Source organism: Montipora capricornis, chromosome 1 (assembly GCF_036669925.1).
Source record: "Montipora capricornis isolate CH-2021 chromosome 1, ASM3666992v2, whole genome shotgun sequence".
Lineage (NCBI taxonomy): Eukaryota > Metazoa > Cnidaria > Anthozoa > Scleractinia > Acroporidae > Montipora > Montipora capricornis.
Window position 1 is genome coordinate 38053167 of NC_090883.1, and position 10000 is coordinate 38063166.

Here is a 10000-nt window from a genome sequence, read left to right on the forward strand (position 1 = left end):
AATCAAACAGCGACGACTCTCAGGGTCATGGACGACCTTGTGCAGCGTCCTGAGACTGGTGCACGGACAGTAACAGTTTTCTCTGTTCTTGCACCTCAGGACCTGAACATGGACTGAAATCAGCAACTTGACGTAATCAATCTACTGGTTCCTGTGCACCTCCAGGCTGTAGAGGCGGCAGCTACCAGGGACTTTAACCAAAGCAGGGAGGCCAGATTCCCCAGTAGGAAAGAATACCAGCAAGATCACCTAGGTGCTACTTCCCTTGTCGCTTTCCTCAAATGCTGAGACCAAAATTTCTACTTTTCAATCCAAGTTGTTCTTCTTCTTCCATATTATGCTGCCTCCGCTGTGGGGCAGTTTGGTTTAAATTATCAATTACCACAAGTCATCAGTGACAGGGTATCGAGAAAAGGAGAACTGAGGCAAACTTGAAGTATATTCTTACTTATATAAGGCTTAAGTTTTCCTTTGTTACTGTCACTGTACCAAAAGTACGAAAATGTACACACTTACGTTACTTTAATTAATCAAGCATTAATAACATTAATTTCTTTCTCTCCGAATGTGGTAAAATAAACCATTTATAAAGAGTCTCGGACTGCTGATTCGTTATGACTTTGGCAAACCCCGCTACTTTATAATGACTAATTACGAGTTTCTAAAGCAACTAAAGACACGTAAGTGCAACATACGAAAAATACCATCAGATCTCAAAGAAAGCGCTTTCTGCTCACCCAAGTATTCGTCTCTCTGAATATTTTTTCCGTCGAGACGTATTCAGTGGATTTGGAATTATCGACCCTAGTAACGTCCTCTTTTGTATCATACATGTTTGTGGCTTGTTCGATTCCTGACAGTTGTGATTGTTATCCCTCGGGCTTGAAAGCGACTCAAAACCAGGAGAACACCGGCGAAAGAGTCGCAAAGATCTGGAAAAAGTTAAACAATTTATCGCCATCATATACACACACTCTGAAAACTGAAAGGCAAGATAAGACCTTGTACATATCGAAAATAATCCTTTCTTTCCAAATACCTTTTAGCTTGCAAGATTGCAAGCGAATGCCGGAATAGCGGTAAACTTTTCGTTCGAGCTGCCACCGCAGCCATTTCTCAACAAACGACTATTACGGATATTTCGTCATCTGATTAATTTCCGATAGCCAGGTTACTAAGCAAAACAAACATGGCGGACGTAGCAATGAAAAATAGCAACAATTTTTTGGTGGCAAGCGCTCTTGGTATGTAGAAACGACACAAAAAACGGATATCTAAAGAGTGCAAAACTTTTCCTCTTTTTCCTGTAGAGAAAAAAGGCAATTTAATCCCTTGGCTGTACCCACCTTTATTTTAATGCAGAAAAAATCCTGCATCATGTCATACAAACATACGTAAACGTACATACATTATACATATATGTAAAACTAATTGGGGACACATTTAAAACTAATTAACCTTAAATACAATAAAACATATATAAAAGCTGGAAATTTACTCTATTCAAACTATGTACACTTTTATACTTTAAAACTAATTAGTACTATTAGTATTCTCCTCATTCATGTTAAAAATATTCGCAATATAGTTCACAATAATAAGACTTTTTATACTATACTTACCTATAGGATTATTTTTTCCTCCTTTAGCTTCATGTGTAAAAACGCTATTAGGTCCGCAACAAAGGTAAGTTAACTTTTAAAATTATGATCAGCTTAGGTAATAACTCTTGAGAAATAGTTAAGTACTTAATAGACCTTTTAATTTGTTTATGTCTTTCACTGCCATTTTGGATGACACAAACAGTAGTCTTTCTAGATATAGGTCTCATGAGCTCTTTTTTGTCAAATTACCCTTGTCATAGGTGTCTCTTAAAAACCATGTGTAGGAAAAGAAATATCTCCTAGAGTCCATAAGCCTGATTTTTCACACATTCACTAACTCAAACTTTTTTTGTGACTTGTTAACCCCTTTGCAAACTGTGACTGAATGACCCAAATCATTTACAGACACACAAATTAACATATACCAGTAATTTAATGAAGCAAGAAAAAGGCACCAGATAAAAACTCTAAGAAGTAGTATTAAAGTGGTGTATCTGTACTTGATATTATTTCATTTAATTTCAAAATTTTGTCAATGGTGAGTGGCAATCTAATGCTAAATCTATTCATTTGTCAGTGTCACTGGCTAATCATGGATAATGAACAGGCCTCCTACTTAGTAAACGGATGATGATGCTGTTAATTGAAAGTTTACATTTCACAGTTTAAAGTTCATTTCATGTCAAGGAGATACTGTTATTTGCAGTAGTGCTTCTAAGCTGTTGCAGTTTATGGACATCAAGGTACCAGGCATTACAACATTTGTTTAGAGCATAGACCATTGCTTGAAGGCTTTCTCTTATAGACAGAATACCTCCTGCCATGTGCCAATTTTTTAAGGTCAAAGTCAGTAATTTGTTTAGCTTAACATGACAATGTATGATTAGAGTAAACTCAGAGTCACTCAAAGTGTGTACAAAAAAGAGCTTTTTTCAACCTTCACGGAGTGGAGACTAAAAACTAGCAATAACAAGCTCTTCTGAGACTGGGTACTAATAAAGATGTCAATATGGCGGACAGTGTTTGTTATAGGGAAAAGCTTTCAAACTGATACTTTCTGTATGGCATCTTATTATAATTAAAAAGTAAGTATTCTGTGTTGCTGGACAGAGGTGGAGCTTCACTTAATCCATACCTTCAAGCACGCAGCCCAGGTGTTGGACGTGAGTCAGCCAACATATTTGTAGAGTATTGCCTGACGTGTTGGTATTGTGTCGGTGATGCACTTGTGATAAGTTAGCCAACATGTTGGCAGACGTGTTGACCAACATGTCAGTGGGATCGGATTTGTTACCATTACTGCATGTATTATACAACACTTTGATGAACAATGAACAAACATCAGCATTCATTTTCTTTGTTTACCGGTATTTCTTTGATACAAGACATTTTAACAAAGAACATCAAATGAAATTTTTTTGTTAATTAGGAAATCTGTATCAGATTTACGGATATTGATCAGTAAAATATGTCGCCACTCTCTCAAATGTAGTCTTCGTTTAGGCTCTCTGCCACACTCTCAAGTCTGTTCCGCATTCCCCCTGGGAGGGGGGGCTAATTGCGATGTGCCGCTGGATGGGGTCACATTCTCACGTCTGGATTGACTATAAGGGGGTTGCATTTTCAACAGAGTTCCCAACAGTCACTAGAATAACTAGATTGCAAATTGTCGGGATTTTGGGGGTAAGAAAATTCTGGCTAGTGGGATTTAAAAATGGGAAGATGCAGGGTAAAAAAAGTTGTTGCAGAAAGAACTGTAGCGCTGTTGATTTATTATTTACTAGTCACATTACATTCCGTTTTGAACTTACTATTTAAAAGCTTTATGTAAGGTTTATGCATAACAGAAAGTGACTAAAAATTACATTTACCCAAAAGTGACCAAGATGGGGTCTATAATTGGCCATAAAATAGACTATAAAGGGGTAGGGATTCTGAGAGACCAGCGGCACATACCCAGCGAAAATTGACCCAAGTACCCACCCCTTCCCCCACTTATTCCTCCCTGGGTGTGGGCTCCTTTCCTGAACAGTGACCAGTAATTATTGAGCCTAATATTATGAATCAGTTCAACAGTTTTACTTCAAATCCCTTTGAAGCATCCAGCAGGGTTTATCATCAATGACGCCTGTCAAGGACAGAGCAAGAAATATGGAACAAACTGCAAAACACTTGTCTGTATGGCCGGTTTCTGGAGCAAAGGAGTACAAGACTTGCAGCATCAGGTTTGTAGCCTTTGGCAGTCTCTCCGGGTTTAACTTGACTGCCTCTTAACCATAAAGTCTGACGTGTGTTTCTTGAGAGTCAATCAAGTCACAGGTTCCATAAGTCATTCTGTATTTTTTTAAAAAGCATTCCAATGCATGAACCTTTGTAGTTTCTCAATTTCATTTTTAAGGACGGTGCCTACTATTGTTATTGCGCATACGTTCTGCGCATCTCGAGATACGCGGTTTTCCCATCGGTGATGCTTACTAATACAGGGATATTTTTGCGCGGTTTAAAACTATCTGGAAAAAGTAGATCTTAGTAAGTGTCCTTGGCATCCAAAAAGAAAATTGGGGGTAACCAAGCATTTTTGAGAGGTAATTAAGCTTCAATTTGAGAAAGAACACCATACATTGCTTTGTATTTTAAAGCTTTTTACAAATATTATTCATGAATTATCTTTGAAAAACGCGTGGTTACCCCCAGTTTTCTTTTCGGATTCCAATAACACTTGTTAAGATCTACCTTTCCTGCATAATCACATACATGGGCAAAAATATCTTTAATTAGTAGGCACCGTCCTTAAGAGCAGAAATGTTTTAGGGACTTTAAAATGACACAAAATTCATAAAATTAAAAAGAACCGAGCCCAAGAACTCAACTAGCAAGTGCGGTGCCTTTCAGCCACACATTCACTTAACCTCTGGTTTTCTGTCATCAAATAGCTTGATAATATTTCATCTTCTGATTAGTCAGTAGTATATGTTTTTTTTTTTATGTTCTGCTGCAATCATTCCTTTTCAGGGTGTTCCTATGACAGTTATTGCACACCTTTTTGAGCAAGCCCTTGAAGTATGTGAGGATGTTTTGCAAGGAATGTCACTTCCACTAACAGAAGCCTTGCAAAATCACATTTCAGTAAAAACATTTGGCGGTGAAATTGTTGACACCGACACGACTTCAGTGTTTCAATCCTCAGTCCTTGATGATGATGATGAAACTGCTGCTTCTGCTGTTGTTGATGATTGTGTTAAGGATGATGGTGATGTATCATGGTATTTTGATGGGGTTGATGATCATATCTCAGGGTGTAATGGTCACATTGCATGGAACAACTTTCAATTTCCTGAGGTTGACAAAGGGACCAGTATCCCACAGACCACAAGGTTGGTGCCCGTCGTTGAATCAGGCTCCTCTGTGGCTTCATTCAAGAGCTTCCAACAAGAAATGGAAAGTTTTAAAACAGGGGAAGATTTTTCTGCTGTAATTGGGAGAACTAGGGACGTAACTGACGGCAAAAAGGAACATAAAACCCGCATGTTTGGACCAAATAGAAAGAGCGATGGGGGTGTTATAGACCATGTTCCCCAGTTTGCAGTATCATCATTAGTGTCGATGAAATTGGAAGGTCATTCTTCATGGAGTGGGAAAATTGTCCATGGAGAAGGAGAAGAAGAAGAAGAGGAATTTGAGGCTTCTTTTTTAGATGCCTTTACGAGTTACACCAAGGAAAAGGAGGATCCTTGTCACCAGGGAATTTTGTTCGAAAAACAAACATCGAAAAAGGAAAGTCTTCACGACACAGTTAGAAAAAATAAATTGTCTTCTGTGTTTGTACAGGAAAGAGACGATGACACGAAGAACGTCATAAGTGAGACTACCGTTTGTTATAAGACGGACACCTTTAAGAGTTCCCTCGGGAAAATAATGAAGCCAAAGGATTTATCTTCTTCTCATGACAACGAAAAAGAAGTAACTGACAAATTGCTGTCTTCTCTTTCGGAGAAACTGAAGCCTAAGAACAAGGAGGCTCGTAGAGAAGCGAGGCTCTCTGAAATATTCAAGGGGAGCAGACACTTAGTGAAAACTCCTAACAAAGTAATGACAGCAACCGGATCACTTTTGTGTCAAACGCCTCTCTCAACGCACGACCACACCTCAGATATATGCCACAAAGAAGGTTATAGGAGGACAGGAATTAGTCAAAGTGATTTGCTGGATTCATCATTCACAAAAACTACGCTGGCGGAAAAATTGGAACCTTGTTATACAAGTAAAACCAGTTCGAAAGACAGGAAAACTTCAGGTCAAGCTGAAAATCCAAATTTGGAAAGTACTTTATTGGGTGCAGAGGGTAGAATCAGATTTCGTGATCGAAGACGCTTCTTGCCCAGTAGAACGAAGGAAACAACATCAGATTTGACAAGTGCAAGTGTGCTGGAGAAAACATCATCAACGGATATGACAGACCGTTACTCTATTGTTTTTCAATCAAAAGATGACACGAAGTTAATGGACAGAAATTTGCAGGTGCTTTCAAAGTTAGGAAAGTTTTTATCACATGGGAAAGAACAAGAAATGAATCTTGCCATTGAAGTTGTCAAAAACCTTTTTCGCTGCTCAGGGAAAACTGTTCTTGAAGAGTTTAACATTTGTTTAAATATGATTCACGCCGAGCTGATTCATGGACCACCAAGTTCCTTCTCCCGAGTTATCAACGGTTTGTTGTTGGAAAACACTTCCGATTCTCAAAGTAAAGCTACGAGACGTAATTCATGTGATACTAAAGGTCAGCGTTTAATCGCACTGGTTAATGGTGACGTAACTAAATCATTTCGTCATGCGGGCCTCTACGAAGAATTACATATGTACAAAATTATTGACAGCAAAAAAGAGTTCGAAGAATCCGTTTTGTTCAATCAAGAAAATGACTGGTGTCATCGTATCACAGGAACTCTCGCAGACCTTAATATTGGGGTTCTTATCGCGAAGGGAACTGTTGAGGTCTCGATAATAGATTTCTGTTTGTCATACAATATTATCGTGCTACAAAATGTTGTTTACTCTAAACTACAACTTCTGTCTTTTGCAACTGGGGCAAAGCTGGTGACATATGTTACCGATTTAAGGGAGCAAGATGTCGGAGGACCCGTTACCATAGAAACTTGGGAATCGGGCTGGGCGCCTTCGACTGTGCGACGAAGAAAGGAAACAGTGGTCGGTGATGGGGTGAAGAGATGTCGATATGTAGTTGTCAGAGATGAAATTAGAGACAAATCAGGTGATGAAGGTGAGCTTGCTGTTGCTTTTGTCATTTTAAACGCTTTTAAATGACTGGCAGGTAAAAAAGCAAATTTTTAACTATTAATCAAGGTCACTTCCATTCTCGTTCCCACATTCCATCGTTTCTCTTAGCCGGCGGGGCCTTCGCACGAGAAAACGAAGGGCTTCGGAGACCCCAGATTCTGAGACTTCCGGAGTTCATTTATGAGTCGTCAATAGCATTAAACATGGCGGCGCTCAGAAGCATTTACACTCGAAGAGTCTCCATGTGAAGCTTTAAGTGACATCAACTTAGAGAATGTGTCCCTTCGTGTCGCACAGAAAAGCAATAAGTAATATCGTAGTTTTAAACAAAGACACTCTGATCATTTTACCCACCAGCCGCGCCAAATCGGCTTCTTCTACTTCCGGTTCAAGATTTTATTTTTCGCGAGCTAACCAATGAAAAAATTGTAATTTCCTATGTCTCTAGAGCCCTTCGTTTTCTCGTGCGAAGGCCTCACCGGCAAAGAGGAAAGATGGGACATGGGAATGAGAATGGGTCACTTCAATTCCAGTGTCAAACACATCCATTCGGACAAAATTCGTGCTAAAGTTTTGTACTTTATACTCTTAGCGTTGGCATGTTCAATAGACCTTATTGGAGTTGAGCCTGCAGGCACATTTAAAACTACATGCAAAAGAGGCTTAAGGGTCAGTTCGATACAAAATGACCAATTAGCCTCGTTCATGTGGCAAAACCGCTGATAACTCCGATAAGGGCTATTACTGACATCTTTTTGTGTTCTAATAAACTCTTAATTCAATCTCAATTTTGACGCTTTCACGCTTGACAGTAAGTTGAAGCCATCGTTCTCTACAGTATTGACTCGTGAACGCTCAGAAAATCCCAGCAAATACGCTGGGTGGTTTTCGTCATGATGATAACTGATTACGATTCACCCATTTACCTGCCTTTTCCAAATTTACAGCCGGAAATCGCGTTGAGAACCGGCGGTACTTATACAAAGATGCGTAAAGATTTACCAACAATCCGCTGTGCGGGGACCATCATGATTGGGCGTGGTTGTCATGCTGTTCCAGAGCATGAGATAAGATACGAGAAACCTGCGACATCCAACCTCTTCTGGGATGACGAGAACCGTCGCATTAGTCGTGGCCGCTGGGCTTAACTCTGAAGAGTATCATTAGGAATTATTCTGGTTTGGTTGGTTTGGAACTAGCTGAGGCTTGCTGCGCCTCGTGAGTCCACAACATTTTGACCACTGTGATGACGAATATCGTTGTCGATAAGAGTACAGTCAACGCTGAACCACTTTCGATTTGTTTTTTTACCACAATATTCAACGCCAAAGAAAGTTTTTTTTATTTCAGAGCGTGACCAAAATCATGACACGAAGAAAGAGCAAGCGTTGTCTATAACTTTCTCGCAATATGATTGGGTTATTTCCCAAAATGGGCGTTCCTGATTGGCTATTACATTGCGTGACAAATTGACGCGAGCATGACGTGTACAGCGTTGTCTAGACTCTTATCGACAACTGCAAATTAGCCGATCAGATTGCGAGATTACAAGCAATCATCACCACCGAAAGAAGACGGGTTTCGTTCAGATCATTTGTACTCTCCCAGTCAAGTTAAATAGCCATAACCTTAGATGGTTTTAGTTTGCCGAGACTTATCCATGTTTTGTTTTTTTTTCTTCAGACTTCATCAGCCCTCTTCAAACGGTGCTTCTTTGTGGTCCAAGTGAGAATCTCCTCGATACCGCGGAAGAAAGGTTCTGGAATTCGATTTACCGTGTAAGGAACGCCCTCCATGGTGACCGCGTTTTACCTGGGGCGGGTTCTCCTGAAATAGCTTGTATTCGACGACTGAATGAGTTGGCAGGTGGGTTTGTTGTATAACTTCATTGTGCCTCTCTCCTCCGCAAAGGCTCCTTTACACGAAAATAAACGAAGCAAATTAGAAAGAAGGAAAAAAGAAACAAGCGCGAGGGACGACGGGATTAGGGTGAACGAAGACTCTTTCTCCTCCTTTCCCAGTGTCCCCCGCGCTACTAAATTTCGCTCTCTCTCTCTCCCCCCCCCCCCCCCCCTTCCCCTCTCCCTCTTTCAAGACTCCGCTCTGCATCGTGAATAGACCATATTCGTATTCTCGGTATTGGACTGGAACTAGCTTGCAATGGAGGCTAATGCGGGGGAATCTTTTCAAGTGCAAATACTTTCTAATATATTCCCCCGCATTAGCCTCCATTGCAAGCTAGTTGCAGTCCAATACCGAGAATACGAATATGGTCTATTGAAGGATGAAGGAGGCCTCTGTGTTGGAGACAGGCATTGTGCTGCTTGAATGTTCGTCCAATCGAACGAGTGAAAAAAGAATGATATATTTTTTTTTCGGATACAGACTGTATTTCTTTTTTTTGTGCCTTGATTCTTTTTTTGAACTCTGATAACGTAGCCTTACAATAACCCTCTGTTACAGTATCAGTCACTCATTTCTGATCGAACAAAACGAAAATTTGAACTTAATTATCTAGAAATCTAAGACTTAAAGCGTTTAAGACACTCACCAACTGTAGAGAATTTGGGAAGTGAGATTTATAGGGGTACTTCCCGCAAAAAAACTACTTCTGTAGATTTTAGTCAATTTGGCAGAATATAAGCGTTTTTTCCATAAAACGATGGACACCGACCCAGATTCGCTCCCGTCACTTTCATATCGCAACGATGACGTAAACTGAAGTAAGACAAGGAAAATCAAAAAGGAAACTTCTGTTTATAAGCGCAGACAGGAGCCCATCTGGAGCGTGCAACTTCCATACAGCGTCTGTGAAACGGCGTTTTCACAAGTAGGTTTATTTTTAGACTAGCCCTTCCCGCGAATTAGGTCAAAAAACAAAGGCAGTTCCGGTTCGGTGACCCTATGACGTCAGCTTAATTTTTTGTAATTGGTCATCGGGCTCCTGTGGGAGTCTCATTCGCGGGAAATTCAATCTAAAAATAAATCGGTCTGTGAAAACGCCGTTACACGAACACAGTAGAGTTGTAGGCTCCGGGTCATGGGTTCCTGGCGGAGACTGATATTTCAGGGATTTGGTTTTATCAACGGAGTTGATAAAT

General features: G+C 40.1%; 2 protein-coding genes across 4 annotated transcripts in view; one reads left to right on the plus strand and one right to left on the minus strand.

Moving 5' to 3' along the window:
• The window catches only part of LOC138041939 (coenzyme Q-binding protein COQ10 homolog B, mitochondrial-like), a 9594-nt gene extending 8451 nt beyond the window's left edge, over window positions 1-1143 (minus strand). The window contains exons 1-2 of the mRNA XM_068887639.1: window positions 1040-1143; window positions 738-932 (exon numbers count right to left, since the gene is read on the minus strand). Of these exons, the coding sequence (XP_068743740.1) occupies window positions 738-932; window positions 1040-1113 (269 nt within the window). The 5' untranslated portion in view covers window positions 1114-1143. The remainder of the gene's footprint in view (window positions 1-737; window positions 933-1039) is intronic.
• A 37-nt stretch (window positions 1144-1180) lies between these two features.
• The window catches only part of LOC138041957 (uncharacterized), an 11225-nt gene continuing 2405 nt past the window's right edge, over window positions 1181-10000 (plus strand). Inside the window, exons 1-6 of one of the 3 annotated variants that reach the window (XM_068887668.1) lie at window positions 1181-1244; window positions 1650-1686; window positions 2182-2347; window positions 3704-3829; window positions 4617-6882; window positions 8583-8765. In XM_068887668.1, coding sequence (XP_068743769.1) covers window positions 2336-2347; window positions 3704-3829; window positions 4617-6882; window positions 8583-8765 — 2587 coding nt within the window. In that variant the 5' untranslated portion in view covers window positions 1181-1244; window positions 1650-1686; window positions 2182-2335. Of the gene's footprint in view, window positions 1245-1649; window positions 1687-1723; window positions 2348-3672; window positions 3830-4616; window positions 6883-8582; window positions 8766-10000 lie in introns of those variants that run through there. The other 2 variants (XM_068887661.1, XM_068887675.1) reach the window with 2 other exon arrangements.